The sequence below is a fragment of the Peromyscus leucopus genome, chromosome 17 (genome assembly GCF_004664715.2).
Source record: "Peromyscus leucopus breed LL Stock chromosome 17, UCI_PerLeu_2.1, whole genome shotgun sequence".
NCBI lineage: Eukaryota > Metazoa > Chordata > Mammalia > Rodentia > Cricetidae > Peromyscus > Peromyscus leucopus.
In genome coordinates, this window is record NC_051077.1 from 20,723,175 (window position 1) to 20,742,841 (window position 19,667).

General features: G+C 45.3%; 1 protein-coding gene across 7 annotated transcripts in view; it reads right to left on the bottom strand.

Annotated features, from left to right (window-relative positions):
- The window catches only part of Rbpms (RNA binding protein, mRNA processing factor), a 159,069-nt gene that overhangs the window by 70,623 nt on the left and 68,779 nt on the right, over positions 1–19,667 (bottom strand). For all 7 annotated transcript variants that reach the window (XR_003735362.2, XR_005093088.1, XR_005093089.1 and 4 more), the window contains exons 2-4: positions 17,074–17,151; positions 14,968–15,006; positions 13,572–13,634 (exon numbers count right to left, since the gene is read on the bottom strand). Coding sequence is in view for 4 of the 7 variants with exons in the window: in XM_028877182.2 (XP_028733015.1) it covers positions 13,572–13,634; positions 14,968–15,006; positions 17,074–17,151 (180 nt within the window). In the remaining 3 variants the exon portion in view is untranslated. The remainder of the gene's footprint in view (positions 1–13,571; positions 13,635–14,967; positions 15,007–17,073; positions 17,152–19,667) is intronic.

Below are 19,667 nucleotides of genomic sequence, written 5' to 3' on the forward strand. Positions count from 1 at the left end.
AGGACAGAGCTGATGTCCCTTTCTGGTCTCCACATGAGCTGTTGCATGCACACACCTGAACACATACATACACACACACACACACACACACACACACACACACACACACACACACAAATAAAACAAATCTTCAAAAATTCATTGAATTTGATGAGACTATGCTTGGAAGCAGGAATTGTCAACCACACAGTGTGGGGGGGAGAAGACTGAGGATTAAGGAATCTGACAACATTAGGTTACAGAGCCAGGATTAAAGCAAAGGCTAACTGTGACCTCTTCAAAGGTGGTTAACGAGAAGGTGGATCTGAGGCTGGTAGTGTGGGTCAGTGGTAGAGTCCGTGCTTCCCATGCAAGAGGCCCCGGGTCCACTCTGTAACACTGTCCTTCCTTCCCCGATCTCTCATTCAGTTCAGATTGGGGTATGTATCTTTCTACAGGTATGAATTCTAACAGCGTCACATACTGTAACGTAAACCATCCTAACACAGCCACTATTGGGAAGGTTTTCAAGTCGGCAGTTAACGTAGTTTAAACCTGAGGTACTTGTAGCAGGTTTTCTGAAGATGCTGAAGAGGGCAGACATGGTTGGGTCATGCCTGAGATCCTAACACTCAGGGGCTGGGGCAGGAAGACTGAGCTGCAGGCAGTGTCTGGACAGCAAGAGGACACAATGAACGGACGGGAAGAAATGGTGCTTTCCTGTGGCCGTTACCTAGGCCACAGCAAGGTCTGACAGCATTCTGAGATGTCCTCGGAGTTCATCCAATTATCTGTGACCTGCTCTATGCATGGTCATTTATCTAAAATCATGACATCTGTCTCCTAAGTGAACACTGAAATTCTAGGGGAAATAATGCTGCAGGATTGTGTACAGGTCCTATATTTTATTCCTTTTTTTCAAATATGCATAGAAATACTACTTTTAAACTTTGTTCCTTCATTAGAATGGAGTATCTTGTCCACCTAAACTTACTTTCTTATCTCATAATATCGTTTTGAAACTTACTCTTTCCAGGTTCCTGTATATTCATTTACTTATTGATGTCGTATAGGCAGTAAATAAAGGGGAAACACCAGTACAGACTCAAAAACTGCAAGAGAATCACCAGATCCAGCTTATATAAGAATTTTCTACTCAACTGCTCTTCTGGGAAATGTGTTGTGAACTTTTAAAACAATCTTCACAATAACTTGCCATGTAAAACCTAGGAAAAATTACTTCTGGATGCTTTTATAACATGTCTCAGTTTCTCAGGGTATCACCTTAGCTTTTCAAAATGTTCTTTTGTTGGAAATTAACACTCTGTTTTTAGATTTTATGCTAACACTTTAAGAATAGACTTTGTCCAGATTTCACGTTAAGAAGCCTCATCACATTTGTTAAAATATTTATTATTATTTTGCTTTTTCTCTCTTGTTGTGTGTGTGTGTGTGTGTGTGTGTGTGTGTGTGTGTAACATACACATGTGTGTCGGCGTGCACATGCTCACGTGTGCACACAAAAACCAGGGGAGAATGGCAGTGGCCTGCTCCTTTGCTCCAACTTTACTCCTTTGCTTTTTGAGACAAAATTAAAGTCCCTCACTGAAGCTAGGGCTAGGCTGATGGCCAGCTAGTCCCGGTGACCCTCCTGTCTCTGCCCCGCTCCATACAGCACTGCCGCTCCATACAGAGCACTGGGGTTACAGGCAAGTGTGATCATGGCCAGCTTTGGGTACTTCGGCCCTCGTGCTTACAGAGCAAGCTCTCTTGTTCATTCTCCACAGACCTTGAGTTGGCTTTTAAATGAGGTCTACCTAGCTGAGGCTGGCCTTTTGTTATACAGCTGAGGCTGGCCTTTTGCTGTGTAGCTAAGGCTTGCCTCAGTTTTTTATCATATTCAATTTTTTATCATATTCTTTCTACTCTCACATTTACTAAATGTTAGATTCCAAATTCTAGAAACATCTGCTCTCTTCTTATTACTTACATACAAGAAATCTTAGCTGACCTTGTCTTGAAAAAAAAAAGGAGAAATCTCTTATGAAGGGTTGCCATTTGAGCTTGGCAACACAACACCGCTCAGCACGTGACAGAAGCTGGGTCCAATCCCAACACTAACCAGTAAAGACATCGGTAAAGTCAGTGGTTCTCACTCAACTGCCTGTAAAGACTTTTAGAAAGGCACAAAGCTTGTACCTGGTTATAAAGAAAAGATCACATTTGATATACCATCAATTTAACAATGTCCTGTCCAATACACCGTTCCTCTTCAAAGAGGCCAAGACTCACTCTGCCCCACGCCCAAGATTTAGAAACAAGTTCTAGTTCATTCTAAGGGCAGGTTTCAGACTGCAAGTGCCCCTGGGCTGGAGTCAAAATCGCCGGAAGGGTAGAGGAGACAGTAGAGTGACTTTGGGGCCCAGCTGTGTAAGAAATGCAGACATGCAAATTCCACAGCTGTCCCTAACGACACACTAGCTCTCTACCTGCCACGGTCCACAACCCCATCTGTAATACTGGGAAATTAGACTCTCAGCATCTTCTGAAGTACCTAAGACACTGTGGAGCAAGGACAATATCAAATACAGTGTCTTCTTTTAATGTAGTTGAAATACGTTGAGTAGCAGATGCCCAAATAGGACCACAATGATAATTCAGGAGGCTCACACAGGCACATGGAACATGATCATCGTTTTGTCTACAGAACCTTGAGGTGTCTGTGTAAAGGCAACATCATCGGGCAGTATGAGAACCTGTGGTCCCTTCCTGCCTGTTTCCTGAAGGAGGATCCTACCCTTCCTTCTTGTGATCTGCAATTTCTAATTTCACACTAGATGCTCCAGAAATAACACAACTCTTCTAAGGCAAAGACTAACCATAGGAGTCAAACAAACGTTCATACTTCAGTAAAAGATGCCAATTTTCTCCCCAGCACAACACTGACTTATTAATTGATTGATTGATCCATTGATTGGCTAATGATTGAGATACCACTGTTCGCTACATCCCAAAACCATCTTCCTGACTTGCTCTCCCTAGGAATTGCAGGGAAGGAACCACCATTCCCAGCTCTCTTTCCTGAAACTTTTAAGCAGTGTGCGATATCCTCCGAGAGAGACTTAATAACCATCCCAAAACACAGCGCCACTGCACATCCAAGCTGAACGGAAGAAATCCTAGGACTCCACTGTCACGCGCTGAGCACCGGCTGCCTAGTGCTCTTTTGGTTTTGTTGTTTTTAAAATGTGCTTGGGTTATAAGCTATTTGGGGTCGTTTATGTTTTATGGTAAAGTGGGCGGAGGGGCTAAACCGGACAGACTGTCATGTGTGCTCACACACATGCATTCTGTTAAGTGAATGTGGACATCAGAGGACACCATTCTGGAGTAAGTTCTCTCCTACCAGAGGACCCGAGTGCGGAACTCAGGGCACGAGGCTTGTACCTGGTGAGCCATGTCCATGGCCTTTAGGTGGTTTTTGAAGCCCCGAATAATGCACAAGGTTGAGAAAGAGAAACAGCTCCACTTCAGGAGGCTCTCTATGCAAACATAGGCCCAGCCCCCAATGCTGTGACGTCAAATGGCTGTTTTAAAACTCTGCAAGCCAAGAGCAGGCAGTTATAAACAGATTGAACAGATAAACACTGGGTCAGGCTCATGATCTCATCTGGCAGTCCTGCTCATTTCCCATCCCAAAGCCCCAGCTGGGCTCTCATTAACCGAGGCCTTTCAACTACCTTGAGCAATAGGCTAAAGGGAACTAAGGGAGAAAATTTCAAAAATGATAAGAAACACACTGACATGGCGCCGCACGGGGGTAAGGAAGGCTGACACAGGCCATCTGGACGCTTGCATTTGGGAGAAGTTTTGTTTAGTGGAAATAACCGACCCAACTCACAGGCTGTATAAATAATAAGATCAAAGGTCCTAACGTCCACAGCTGTCGGGGAAGCCTGGGTTCGGGAGACAGACAGACAGCAGAGCATCTGCCTGACCAAAGCCTCCTTCATGCCGCCTGGGAGTCCTCCGGTACCTGGGGAGCCCACGGTACCCAAACAGCCGACGGCTCCATCTTCAGGCTAAGAAAGCATTCCCTGGCGGAGGTAACGGCATGCTTACTGGCAAGGTTTTCGATCGGCAATTCCCCTTAACACTTTAGAATCAAGCACCACCTCACTTTACAGAGGAGGAACCTGGCTGAGGACAAACGGATTGATGTGCCTCAAGTTGAAATTACGTCAAAGGCTGGAATCACTGCAGATAAACAACTGGTTACTGCAATGCTTGCTTGAATGTCAGAGTCATAAAGATTTCTTGATGATACCGTTTTTTTTGGAGGGTGTTTTGTGGGGGTGGCGGGGGTGGGGTGGTGGTGGTGGTGGTGGTGGTGGTGGTGAAGGTACAACAGGTGGTACTACCCAGGGCTTTTTAAAACATGTTTTAGCTGAGCGTGGTGGCTTGTGACTTTAATCCCTTGAAAGGCAGAAGCAGGAGGATCTCTGCGAGTTCAAGGCCAGCCTGGAACAGGAAGTTCCAGGACAGCATACAGGACTACATAGAGACCCTCTTTCCAAAGACAAACAAGCAAGCCCCAAAATTTTTATCATATATTATTAAAACTTTTATAATATATTCATTATATTGTTAAAGCAAATTTCCATAAAACCAAGGCTTAATTGCATATTTCCATCAGCTCCAGAAAATTAAAAAAAAAAACAAACAAAACCAAAAACACTGTTCAAGGGTAACGTGGCTCCATCAATCAGATCTGCCATCATAGAAATGGTACTAGTCCCAGATAAACACTGAAAGTCATATGGGATTCAAAAAGAATTGAAACACACCACTGAAGTCGGTCAAATAACTGGGCTGTCTAGATGGGTAAAGGAGGGTGGGTACCTGCCACCAAGCCTAACGGCCTGAGTTTCATTCCTGGGTCCCAACCATGGAAAGATAAAACCTGCTCCTACCAACTGTCCTCTGGCCTCCACATGAACACCCACAATAAACCAAGAAATGTAACAAAAATTAAACCGGGCGGTGGTGGCGCATGCCTTTAATCCCAGCACTCGGGAGGCAGAGCAAGGCAGATCTCTGTGAGTTTGAGGCCAACCTGGTCTACAGAGCGAGATCCAGGACAGCCACCAAAACTACACAGAGAAACTCTGTCTCAAATAAATAAATAAATAAATAAATAAATAAATAAATAAATAACAACAAAACTTGATGACAAAGACAAACATCAAGGGTTGTGAGAATTTAAAAAATAGTAACAAGTATTGATGAGGACATAGAGAAACTGACAATCTCATGCAGCTCCACTGAGAAGGGAAAACCGTGAAACCACCATAGAAGACAGTTTGGCAGTTACTCAAAAAGCTAATGATCACAGAACACTAAAATTCCACCCCCAGGTGTGTACAAAGATCACGAAACAGAGACCCGTACGCCCAATGGATGTGGCAGCACTTGTCTCGGATCGATGGATGGATGAATGGATGGATGGATGGATGGACGGACGGACGGACAGAAGGACAGACAAGCACTGCCAATGTTCACTACACAACAGTCAAAAGGTAGAAGAAAATAAGCCAGACAATGGTAGTGCACACCTTTAATCCTGGCACGCTGGAGGCAGAGGCTGTCTGGTCTACAGAGTGAGTTCTAGGACAGCTAGGGCTACACAGAGAAACCATACGAAGAAAAAAAAAAAAAAAAAAAAAAGGCAAAACCAATTCCAGTGTCCATCAACAGATGAATAAACAATTATATCCATATAAAACGGAGGATCTTCTTGTCATTACAGGAAGGTACAGAGCTGCCAATACAGGTGAATTAGTGTGGACCACCGAGTTTGAACCCCAGAACTTCTAATTACTTACTCAAAGAAAGAAAGAAAATAGATTATATTCTAAAAAAGTCTCCACATGAAGAATATATCATCACACCAAGGAAGGAAGAGGCAGAAACAAAAAGAGAAAGAGAGAAACACGTCAATATTTAGAGTTTGTAACGTTAGGCAGCCAGAAAAGTAGATCAGAGGTGAGCAGGGACTGGGGAAGACAGAATGTCTTTTCGAGTGAGGTAATGAAACGGTTTGGGAATAGTGAATATTGCACAACCCAGTGAATTATATGTTTAAAGGCCGTTCAAATGGCAAGGGTTTGTGTTAACACAATCTCAAAATACTTCATGAGAATGTAACCCAAACCACTGAAATGTATGGTGCGTGAATTATACCAATAGTTATTTTAAAGCAAAAAAAAAAAAAAAAAACAAACCTACTGTTAACTAGGGTTCACGCAGATCGATGAGTACATTCTGAGACTGTGCAAAGGACCACACGAGCTCAATGAAGATAAAACATACTGTCAATCAGAGATCACGGAGATCAGTGAGCACACTCTGGGAATACACAGACCACAACTCACTAGCTTCACTGAATGTCACTAGCAAAGGCAAGGTGGAGGAATACGTTATAAACTTGATTCTGTCAGACCTCTCCAGTTTTAGAAACCCTAGACAAGGGGAGGAGAGACACCCAATTGACGGCATGTACATGAAGACGTCACAGCTCTTCATGAGCCACTCATTTCCAATGCCCCTGTGGAACCCAGGCGAGGGTCCTGCTTACCTGTTGTCTGATGCACTAATTGCCAACATTAGTTATTAAAACAAGGATCCTATTAGGCAGTGATGGAGCCAGTGAGGTGCTCGGTTACTCAGAAGACCCAGAGGTAGCATCCCACGCTGCTCAGGGGCTTCACCCTTAGGCCTGTGTGCTTCTGCTACAAATTCCATGAGCTGGAATTTTTCCTCAATCGGGCTAACCTCGCAATTATCACTTTATGTACCTTCTAAAAGTACACACAAATCCTACAAGTAATTTGGTTCTAATGAGCTTTCTTGTCCATGTTCATGGGAAGGACTAATTGTCCAAAAGTGACAATGTATAAAAAGGCAGAGCAGGCTGGACATTTTGCTGTCATGTTCCAAGATGGAAGAGGTTCCTAATCATGTGACTAATGGAACCATGAGCAACCAAAAGGGAAATCTGAGTTTGAGTTGTTCATTGCCTAATATGGGAGCTTTTCCTACAAAAGCAAAATATACTCCTTTACTCTGGGGGATTGTGAACAGCCTCGGGTCACAGTTCATGCTACCCTAACCCGAGGGGACTGCCCAGAAAGACTGACTGACTGAGGCGCAGGCTGGAAGCGGCAGAGAAGCCAACGGCTTTAACAATCGTTTGCCTGGGAAGGCTGACACTAATTACTGAGTTAGGCGGTCACCAAGACAAAGCACCAAAGAAAGCTGCGAATACGGAAGTGGTGTGTGTGTGTGCCGGTCGGCTAGTCCATACGAGGCTCTTTCTGGATCAAGGTTTACATTTCTCAAGAGTGGACCCAAACCAAATATTACACCACTCAACTATTCTCCAAGGACCTGAGGGAACGCTTTGAAAAGAGACTCAACAAATGACCCAAGGAGCGTTTTGCAATTGCTCTGAGCAGCCCATGTTTTTAACTCATCAATTACAAAGGATGACCCTGAAAAGGACCCAGAGGTCGGCGCCCAGAGAGAATCAGAAGCTTTATGTTTAAGTGCATTGCCACGAGTGGGTCCATTTTCGCTACGGAGAGGGGTAGCCAAGCTCCACGGCCACACACAAACTTGACCATGGCTGTTTGTCCCGGACAATGAGAAGTGATAGTCTATAGCTGGTACCAGATAGTGTAGCAATGAGCCAGGAGAGAACAGACAGGACTAAGATGGAGGGTCCGACTTTGAGTCACCTCCCAGCTCCATCTCCGCACTATCCTTACTCAATCGTTCGTCCCCTCCAGGTCTGGTTCTCTAACTGCACGGTTGCAGAGGTTTCTACGGTGTATTGAAGCACTAAAACAACATATGCATTTTGAAATCATCAAGAAAGGGTGGCAGTAGCATGCATCTTTAATCCCAGCACTCGGGAGGCAGAGACAGGCGGGTCTCTGTGAGTTCGAGGCCAGCCTGGTCTAGACAGTGAGTTACAGGATAGCCAAGGCTACACAGAGAAACCCTGACTCCAAAAGCCAAAATAAATAAATAAAAATCAAGACATGAGCCATTTGGTAGATGCCTTGTGTTCACAAGTCAGCCCCAAACAGCAGCAAGCCCAGGCTCTCTGCTACACACACACACACACACACACACACACACACACACTTAGATTGCTACTATTTGAGGTTCTCAGCGATCCACACGAATGAGTATGACCAGGGGACAGGATACTGCTACAAGGCTTGCTGCCCAAGAGAACCAGGCACAAGGAGACTAATAAACTATGACTAGACTCGAAAGCTCAGGGTCCTGGAGCTAGCTGGCATGGGGCAAACAGAACACCCCTGAGCACCAGCAGAATCTGAAATGATGTAAATGATGTTTGCTGGGCTCTACTCAGTATGGCAAGGGATGACCACAGCTGACTATTACTGTGATTGAAACAGTAGCTTCGCTTATGTGTTAAAATCCAAGATTGACACCCCACCATACCCCCAGGGAGTGGGGAATGCTTACTGACAGTGTCCCTGCAAAAGCCTACTGTTCTCAGGACAGAGAGTTGGAGGCACCAGAAATAAGGCAAGGTAGCCAAGAGCTGCCCTGGCCATTCCTCCCTTACAGGAACAAATATGTCTGCATGGTTAGGATAAAAGAAACAGCCTAAACAGAACTGGGAGTTGTCGTCTAAAGTTTGGTGATATTGAGAGTATTTTGCTTACATCAACATACAATGCAAAATTCTAAAATATATTTTTGTAGAGCTGGCAGCTGAGTAGGGGCCTCCTGCATGCTAGACACACCCTCTGCCGCTGAGCTCCATACAATAAATGGTAACATTACAATGTCCTACAATATACTGCGCTTCGCCAGGTAAAGCTGGTGTTCAGTAAGTAACTGGCTTACACATTGTTCTGTAGAAGGCAGTACTTTTGAGCAGAGATCATTAACTCAACGAAGGAGAGATTCTACAACCTCAGGGAGATAGATGCCCTTAGGTGCTGTACATACAAGACATACACAATTCAAATACTAAGCCTTCGAAGACTGTGCCACCATTATGCAGAGTAAACGTTCATTAGGTTCTTTTCTTCCTTTCTTGTTGCTTTTTGCAGCATTCCTCTAAGTTGTCTAGGCAGTCCTCGAACCCAGAGATCCACCCGCCTCTGCCTCCCAAGTGCTGGGATTAAAGGTGTGCGCCACCACCGCCCAACCAACAAGTTCACTTAAGCTCTCCTAAGGAGCGGCTGGTCAAGTTCCAGAAGCCCATATGCTATGTCGCGTGTGTGGTCCAGCAGCCACCTGCCCATGGAGAAAAACCCAATTTAGCTGAGCTACACTAATGACCACTCACTCTGCTGCCTGGGCACACCGCGGCCACTCTTGACTGAAACTCCTCAAGGGCCATCCTCGGCTCCTTCCACCTTCTGCTGTCTTACTAGAAGAATGGTAGTACAAGCCAAAACATCTAGGCAGGCAAATGCTTACCAACCAAAACTATTACAAATGATTACATTTCTTCCCCCCAGACAGGATTTCTCTGTGTCCCGACTGTCCTGAAACTCGCTCTGTAGCCCAGGCTGGCCTTGAGATTCACTCTGAGATCCACCCGCCTCTGCCTCCCAAGTGCTGGGATTAAAGTGTTTGCCACTAGCCAGGACTAGACTTTTTTAAAATTTTTATTTATTTACTTGTTAGTTTTTATTTTTACGGTGGGCTACACTTTAATACAACTTAATAATGCACAATGTTTTCTGGGAAAGCTTTATATGTAAATTTTAATCAGTCATAATAAAAATTATGATATAAAAAGGTAAATAAGATGAAGTAAGAGCAGCCAAGGTTTTGATCTGTTCTTGGCTTATCTGTTTAGAGCACAATGGTGGCCAAGCTATATGCTCTGTATAAGCTCTATGCAGAAGACAGACACAGCTGTGTGCCACCACAGATGTGACAGACCCAAGTTACAATGCGGCCCAAACCAGATGATGTCAAGCATTTACTTAACACTCTGTCTGTTTTTAATCTAGGTAGAGAGCTCAGAGGTGTAACTGAACTGAGATCCCTCTCTGTTGGACCTGGGCACTCATATTTCCTCTGTAACCATCCTGGCAGGAGGAAAAATATTCTTTTTCTCTCTTTTGTAGTTCGGAGGACTGGAGCCAGGGCCTTCACATGCTGGGCAAGTGTTTGACCATGAAGATCTATCCATGAAGTTTTGGGTGGGTGGGATTGGAGACAGAATATCGGGTATCCTGTATAGCAAAAGCTATCCTCGAAGTCTCTTTGAACTTCTGAGCCTCTTGTCTCTCGACCCCTAAATTCCTGGATCACAGGCATGCATCACCATAGTGAGGTGTTTTTGTTTTTGTTGGGAGGGGGGCGTTCAAGATAGGGTTTCTCTCTGTAACAGCCCTGGCTGTCCCGGAACTGTCCTGTAGTCCAGGCTGGCCTTGAACTCAAAGAGATCCCCTTGCCTCTGCCTCCCAAGTTCTGGGATCAAAAGCATGCGCCACCCCCACCCAACTCACACTGAGTTTGTTTTTTTTTTTCTTTAAATTTATTTAATTTTATTTTATGTGCATTGGTGTGAAGGTGTCAGGTCTCCTGGAACTGGAGTTACAGACAGTTGTGAGCTGCCATGTGGGCACTGGGAATTGAACCTGGGTCCTCTGGGATTACAGCCAGTGCTCTTAACCACTGAGCCATCTCTCCAGCCCCACACTGAGGTTTTATGTCACAATGGAGCGCAATGCTAGGGCTTCCTACATTCTGGGCAAGCAACAGGGCTACAGCCCAGCAACAAGGATATTCTAAAGAGAGACAGGCACTGTACCTCACCCCTTAGCTATCAGACTATTGAAACAGAGGCCCAAGGAAGTGGAATTTCCCTCCAGAGTCTGATACTGGGAAAGAAAAGCCTGAGTTCCTTGTGCCAGCAAAGGGAGACTGGGATGCCCAAAGAGACTGCACAGAGTTCTGACCGCCAGCAATGCCAACCAGGAACCAAGACAATAAGGCACTATAGTTGGGCGGGGCCAACCTGAGCGGGACTTCTGAGCTGTGTACACCTCTAGGCTGCTCCTTAAAACTAAACCTCACATCAGAACTCCAAAGATGGGAGTTTGGTGGGGGATTGCTAGGCCTCCTTATTTGTCCCATTTCCTGCTATGGCTACACTGAAGAAACCTCCTTGCTTCCTGCGGTGGTTTGAATAAGAATGGTCTCCATAGGTTCATATATTTAAATGCTGAGGGAGTGGCACTATTTGACAGGATTAGGAGGTGTGGACTTGGAGGAAGTGTGTCACTGGGGGTGGACTTGGAGGTTTCAAAAGCCCATGCATGCCAGACCTAGGCTCTCTCTGATGGCTGGCGGTGGATCAAGATGTAGGACTCTCAGCTACTTTTCCAGCACCATGTCTGCCTGCAGCTTCTCACTATAAGATAATAGACTAAACCTCTAAAACTGAAAGCAAGCCCCAATTAAATGCTTTCTTTTTATAAATAAGAGCCGCCATGGTCATGGTGTCTCTTCAAACAACAGAACAATGACTAAGAAAGAAACTGGTCCCAGGAGTCGGGTATTACCGCGACAGGCCTCACCATGCTGTTTGCTGGAAGAATATGGGAAGACTTTGGACTAAAAAGACAGTTGAATGCTTTAAGCGGGGCTTAACGGGCCATCCTACTAGGAGCATAAAGGATAGTGCCTGGGGGCGATTTGAACTGTGGAGGCCCATCTCAAGAGGTTTCAGAGAAGAGTATTAGCAAGCACCCTAGAGACCATATTTGTGGTATTTTTGGGAAAATTTTTTTTTTTACTAAAAATCTGCCTGCAGCTAAATTGAAAAGTGTGGGATTAATGCACAGGCAGGAGATTTCAAGAGGGCCAAGTATGGATTGTGTTATGTGGTTATTAGTAATCACCACATATATGCAGACCTATAATGAAAAGGAACAAGCTGGACAAAGAGAAGTACAAAATGTGCAGTTTGAGGAGAAAAGGAACACCAGGAAGTGTCATGGAGCTAAGTCCAGTGCTCAAGGAGATAAAGAAGAAAAGCCTGATGCTAAATGGGATAAACGGTGTGGTGACCTCAGGGCAAGACCCCAACCCAGCTAAGCTCCCAATTTATGAGAAAGAATTAAAGAAAAACGTTAAGCCGTGAAGGAAATCATCAACAACAGAAGACTGATGCACATAAAATTGAAAGAGGAAGCCATGTTCCAGCCCCAACAAGCGGCAGAACCTGGCAGCCTCGGCCATGTGGTTCTGGCTTTAGAACCAAGGATACAAGAAAGGGGTTGTGGAATTTCTGTCCAAGGCTAAGGAAAGTCCTGAGACTAGGCAGTGTCAGGGGTGTCCCTGCATGGAGATCCAGAGAGGTCATTGTGTGAAGCTGTGAAGGTGAAGCCTGGATTGTATGAGAGACCCCAAGATATTGGACATGCCAGAGTCGTGGGAGAGCCACAGACCGGATGGAGAATCAGCTCAGGAGAGTTAAGCGTGTTGCAAGTCCACAAAGCTGAAAGGAGTTGGAAATCTGAAACATGCTTTGACATCAGACATGGAGATGCAGAATTTGGGGGTTTCGCCAGCAGGCTTTAGGTCTTGCTCTGCTCCCTTTTGGAATGGTAACGTATATTCTGTGGCACTGTGTCAGAAGTATGTGAGCTGCTTTTTTTTTTTTTTTTTTCGAACAGGTTTCTTTTGTTTTTGCGCTTTCTGGTCACTTGGTAGCCAGCTGCTTGAACTCACAGCGATCACCTGCTCTGCTCCGATGCTGGATTAAAGGCGTGCGCCACCACCGCCCGACTGTGAGCTGCTTTTTGATTTTGATTTTACATGGGGTCGCAGTTAAGAGTTTGCCTTGAGTCTTAGGGACTTTGAACTTTTAGAAAGTGCTGAGACTGTGATAGACTAAGGGGACTGTCGAAGTTGGATCGGATGCATTTTTGCATTATGATATGGCCAAAAGCCTGGGGGCGGAGCCAGGGAGCGGAATGTGATGGGCTGAATGAGAATGGTCCCCACTGGCTCACTGACTGAACGATCAGTCACCAGGGAGTGGAACTCCTTTAAAGGATTAGAAGGATGAAGAGAAGTGTGAGGCTGAGGTTTCAAAGGCCCATGCCCGACCCAGTCTCTCTCTACCTGCTGCTCCAGCACTGTGCATGCTACCATGCTCCCCCACAAGGTGACCATGAGACTCTGGAGCTGTAAGCAATCCCCCCAGTAAACGCTTTCTTTAGTAAGAATTGCCGTGGTCATGGTCATGGTGTCTCGTCACAACGGAACGATGACTAAGACTCTGTTCACTATTACTTGTCTCTTTAATGGCATGTGGGGGACAAGGAGCTGGTGTGGCTTGTCAGGGCTGCGGCAGCCCGGGCTTTGACATTAACAACTCCAGTTCCACGAACACGGGACTTCGGATCTACTGGATCCTACTGTTTCCCACGACCTAAGGAAACGCACACAACCAGAGCGATGCACACTTGCAATCAGAGCGATGCACGCTCACAGTCAGAGCAAAGCACACTTACGTTCAACGCGTTCTTGGCAGCTTCTGCTTCGGAGCGACTGTCGAAACTGACAAAACCTACGGGCTGTGGGAAAGAGAGAGAAACGTCAAAAAAAGCAACCGAAACCCAAGGGACGCCTGTTTTCTAGGTCAAGGGTGGTGTCTAACTAAGGAGCTAAGACAAAGAAATGACCACAGGCAATGGGTGGAAATCAGAAAGCCAATCCCAAAGAATCAGGGCCTGGTGGCTCCACCAGATTTCTCACGTGAATCAAAGGGATGGTGAAGGCAGTCTTCAAGGACACAGCCAAGAATTTAGAGAATCGCTTTTTTTAAAAAAGACAAAAAAAAAAAAAAAAATCAGAGGTGGTTGGAAGGTGAGTAGCAGTGACCAGGGGACAGAGGGAAATCTGGGTTGGAGAGACGCTAGGTTCCTAAATCAAATTCACTGTACCTCAGCTTCTTCGTCTTTTAAAATGCAAAGAGAAACGGAATCACCTTTTGGTTCACTGTAAGTGCAAGGAATATCATGACACAATGGTAAAAAAGTCCTATGTTCTCACTGCGCAACCAACACTACCAAACGAACCTTTCCATCACAGCCAAAGCCGGGCCTTTCAAGACAGCTCGGGTTTACTCAGGCATGGCAGGACACTGCTCAAAGACCTGGGTCCCTCCCTTTAGATCTTTGTAGGCTGCCTGCAGTTTAGTTCATTTCTGACACAGCACAGGGCAGTGACTCCGGAGCGTTCAGCTTCAAAGGTAAGAAACGTTAAGCCAGCCTCTCTAAACTCTAAGAACCCCATGGCCATCAATTCCCACCTCTCGCCTGTACTTTCTATAAATGCGATTCCTCTGTGCTTTTATGGGTTCGGTGGACAGCACGATTCCTTATCATATACTATTTCTATAAACTACAAACGTTCCGTGAAGAGAACTACTCTGTCATTTTGAGTAGAGCTGGAGAGACGCTCAGTGGTTAAGAGTGCTGGCTGCTCTTCCTGAGGACCTGGGTTTTTGGTTTGATTCCCAGCACTAACACGATGGTTCACAACTGTAACTCCAGTTACAGGGGACTGACACCCTCCTCTGTCCTCTATGGGCATTGAATGAAGAGACGTACAATAATAAACTTCAAAAAGTTACGGCTACGAATCTGGATAATATAGTTTGTTTATTGAAGAAACAAATTAGTTTCAGTGTAACTAACTCTACTGGAGGCACTATGTACCTTCTGACTCTGAAAAAAGTCCTATCTAGAAACGATGGAATTATATACCATTTCCCTATACTAATTCCCAATCGACTTCACCTTTAATTCTGATAACACAGAGGATCAAAATCTAGTTGAAACAAAAGAATATTTATTGGGCTTCATTAGCAAAAGGTGACCATGTTCAGAAGTTCTAAATTCTTACCTGTTTAGATGTGAGCTTTATAAGAGACCCCTCATAGCCCTGAAAAATAAAGAGCAAGTTTAGAAGGAAGAAAGAGAGCATGACAATTCCATCTTCCTCGAGTAAGGGGAGTGTAGTCAAGGAAGACTGGGAATCTCAACTACGTTGCACTTCTCAACGCCTTCAAAGTTAGCTGGGGACACACGTTACGGACAGACAGAAGATACATGGGGGTGCGGAGCTGTGGCTACGTGTAGCTCAGTGTCGAGTCCTTGCCCAGCATACATTAAAACACAAAAGCCTTGGATGTAGCCCCCAATATTGCAAAAAATACAAAACAGATAACCATACGAAAACTACCAGGAAGGGCTGAGCAGGAGACACAGCATTCCGCTGAGCTCTGCTTGCTTCCTGAAACAGCCCATTTCCACGGTGGAGTCTGATAAGAACAGGAAGCACTCCCCTATGTTACCATTCCAGCTCATCCTCAGGCGTTGAAGGCATTCCTGTCTTTCTCTAGCTTACTTCTCTTGGCTTATTTCTAGAAATACCAATAGCCGGTAGCACGCACTGACAGGTGGATAGAGTGGGAAATACACCAAACTGACATGAGCCACTGCTAAAATATCGGGGTAGAGACAGACCAGGGTCAGGGATGTGCTAGTGGTGTTCCATGGTCCTGACTTCAGCACTGTGGTTTCTGGGCAGGGTGCTGGGACTGGGTCATCCTTGCCTCTTCCCAGCAGAAAACTGAGTTATCAACTAGCTACTGTGAACATTTCCATCCAAGGCCTTCAGTGCCTCAGGACTCCTCTTCTTACTCTACAAGGGGCACCTTCTCTTAGAGATCCCAGAGATTTAAAACCTTGCAGGCCTCAGATGTAAAGAACAAATGGTATTTTCTCAGGTAAGGCAGCATTCACAGGGTCATACGATATTCAAGTCACAAACAGGAATCAAACGGTTTCTCTCTGCAGTCACCGCTACTGATGCATTATGGGAACAGCTATCTATCCACACTCACACACACAGTGCCTTCTGGGCACATCAACTGCCCTCGCACCTTGGCGGGTTGTAACCAGCTGTTTCCTGAACCTCTCACCTTCCCAACCCTTGCATGTTCTGTTGCCACATCCCTACCCAGCTGAAGCCTGTCTCTCAATTGTCCTCCAATCAGGTTCGTCTTGAATCAGAAACCCCCATCTCTTAAGTGTCCCCACCAGGCTCTGGTGATCTTCCTACTGCTAACAAAACCTCCCTTAACTCACAGGTCCGGAATTCGTGATGCCTTCCGGGCCATATTATAGCTCCAAAGGCCAACCTTCCAGGCTTCGTCTTGACAGTATAGCTATTTCAGTTTTTGGCCAACTTTACAGTTAAGGTTAAGTTCAGCTGTTAAAGTGTCAATCCAGCAACATTCAGTATCTCTAAAATGATTGCATTTCCATAGGAACAACGGGAAACTCCATTCGGCAGTTCATTAAACACCAATTTCCCTTCCGTTCATACAAAGTTAGCCTGTAAGTAACATTTTGTTCTGTTGAACATTTATGATTTTCGGTGTAAAAGAAGCACAAGGTTGTTAACCCCAAAGAATGCTTGTTCAAGTCCATACAGACCTGCCGAAAGTGCTATTGCAGCCAATAAAGGGCACCTACCCACAGGGCTCAAACCCTATTGCTGGATTTCAACTATAAATATGTAGTAAGTTATTTATATCATTTTTGAGGAGGGTGTGATGCTAGGAAAATCAAACCCAGGGCCTTGTACACATTAGGTGAGTGTTCTACCAGACAGACAAGCATACTTCCTCCTGATCCACGCTGGAACTCACATGCTCTGCACGTAGGGACATGCCTCTAACTGAAGGTTACTAAAGCTGACCTACAGGGAACAGAGAATGCTGGGGCCAGGCGCCTCTCCACAGTGAGAGAAGAGACTGCTCTGAATTCACTGTCAGAGCCCCAGGGGCAATGTTAGACTCCTGTCCCAGTGAGACTGTATGCCAGAACTCTGATGTTCACTTTCTTTCGCTTATTAGCATCTTTAAAAGAAAAAACTGTTACAGGCCACTTCCTCCAACACTCTTCCCCCTCTAAAGGCGACGACGAAACATCCATAAAGTACCTTGAATGGTCTGAAGAGCAGGTAAAGCTCCCGGGGTTTGATGTCCAGAGGCAGACCACTGACAAATAGTGTCCGGACCTAGAAGATAATGTGACAGGTGAGCGAGGGTGTGGAAAACCCAGAGGCCACTTCTCACTTCTCATCTTAAATCAGCGGATCCATGGCTCCTCTAACAAAGTTCTGTGACACGGTGAATTGAGCACCTTCCCCCCCCCATATAATTTCACCATTAGTTTAAAACTATGTTACGAGGACAATAAATTTTCTACACTGCTACTCTAACCACAGCAGTATGACAGACTTGAAAAGAAAAAAGTGCCGGGCAGTGGTGGCGCACGCCTTTAATCCCAGCACTGGGAGGCAGAGGCAGGCGGATCTCTGTGAGTTCAAGGCCAGCCTGGACTACAGAGTGAGTTCCAGGAAAGGCGCAAAGCTACACAGAGAAACCCTGTCTCAAAAAAACAAAAAAAAAAAAAAAAAAAAAGTAAATTTTTCGTTTCTCTTGCTTTGGTCTCTTGTCACTGTGTCTGTCCCTTGATGGTGTTGATCACCATTATTTTAATAAGCATGAAGGGCTGAGATTTCCTCAAGCACTCTACCCAGGAGCTCCTCTCGTTGACTGCTGTTTCTTCTGTGTTCTATGACACAACCAACTCATAGACCTTCAAGGTACCCACTAGGTGCCAATGACAAGTCATTCAGGACGTGTGTCTAAACACACAAAGTGGGTGGGAGACACTGAGTACAAACTCTGTGTCTGGTGTCTACTACCGTACACAACACTGACAACATGCTTCTGGCTGAAAAATCAGAGAAGGCAAGTTAGCATCTCAACTAGAGCCTCAAAGAATCAGTAGGATTTTTCCAGGGGAGGAGGGTGAAATGGGGGTAGGAAAGTGCAGGGCTGCCCAGTGCATTCTGGGGGCAGAGGGGCCAGACTACACAAGGAACCCAGGGTCAAACCACAGGGCACACGTAAGACCTCCTGGCTTGGAATCTGACCTGGAATCCAGAGGCCAGGAGCAGCCAGTGAATGGGCACTGCCCGGCTTGAGAGGCCAGGGCGGCCACAGAATGGCACTGCCTGGCTTACAGTCCTCGCTTTTCTCTCCTCAGACTGGGACAACACACGACTGCCTCCTTGTTAGACATTGTGTCCAATCTTTAACCATACATGGACGACGACGACGACGACTACGATGAAGTCAGGAATGGAACTAGATTTCCAACACTTCCCATGTTATGTACAGAATCACAAATCAGTAAGGCTTTTATATTGGTCCAGCATAGTGCACAAAGTATGATGTCAGGCTATTTCCATGTTCACACATGTTGTTGTTACACAGCAACCTCAGAATTCTGACTGGTTTCTTTAAATTTATTTATTCTAAACTTCTATGCTATATGTCCTGAAAATGTAGGATTTGTTAGGTTTTACACACACACACACACACACACACACACACACACACACACACACACACAGTGAAACCATCACAACTGAGATAATCCATCACCTTTAAAGGTTTCCTCATGCCTCCCACACCACCTACCCTTTTAGAAACAGGATCTCCCCACACAGACCAGGCAGGCCTTGAACTTTACAATCCCTCTTCCTCAGCATCCTGAGTACTGACCAGGATTCCAGGGGTCTGTCCCCTCTCCATTCCTGACTTCACTTATTCCCTTAATCCTTCCTTCTAGCCCTGTCCCGCCATCCCTGGGCATCACACGTCTGCTACCACTGATGAGTAGTATGTATTAATATGTATCCCAAAGTCAAAACGGAACCACAGAATATAAGTGCTGAGTCTGTCTCAATTCATTCACATTGACATAAAGTTAATTTCAACATATTGATACGTCTATCCAAAGTCCATTCCTTTTTATTACTGATTAGTATTCTGTTATATGGATGTACCAATCCACGAACCTGTTGATACAAACAGTAAGATAAGGTTTGACTTAAAAACAAACTCTCCTTCCCTTCCTTGTCTTATGACTCCGAGCACTGCAAAGGTTCTCTGAGTTTTTTAAACAATGTGTGCTTCGCTGCTGTTGGACGGAGTAGTCCAAAACAGTCAATCAGGTCAAGTCTGTTGACCAAACTTCTTATGTGGTCCTCGTGTCCTCTTTCATCTTTGTCACAGAGAAAGTTCCCGAGGAAAAGGCGAAATGACTAACGAGCACACGAGGGACCTCTACTGTCCACTAGGCCCACCTGCCTTCTCATAGGGAGAGACTGAATACCATCTGGGCCGTTCTGACCAGGACAGGCTGGACTAGAGAATTAACCCTATCTTCCAGTACCTACCACATCCCGAACTTGGTGCTGAGCACGGACTGGACTGAAGATTTCACAGGAACGACATGATTTGCAGACTGTGTTTTACAGTTACATCACCTGTCCAGCAGTACTGCATGCTGTGACATGTATCGGTCATGTTTAAGGAGTTCACCCATGCAATTAACTAATGTTTCTACTATTGTTCTAAAGAAAGGTTTACAGTCTTGCTAGGCAATTTACCAACAGAACTCACCAGACACGTGGGGATTGTGAACAAAGACAACTTAATTAGTTGTGGTTCATCTATA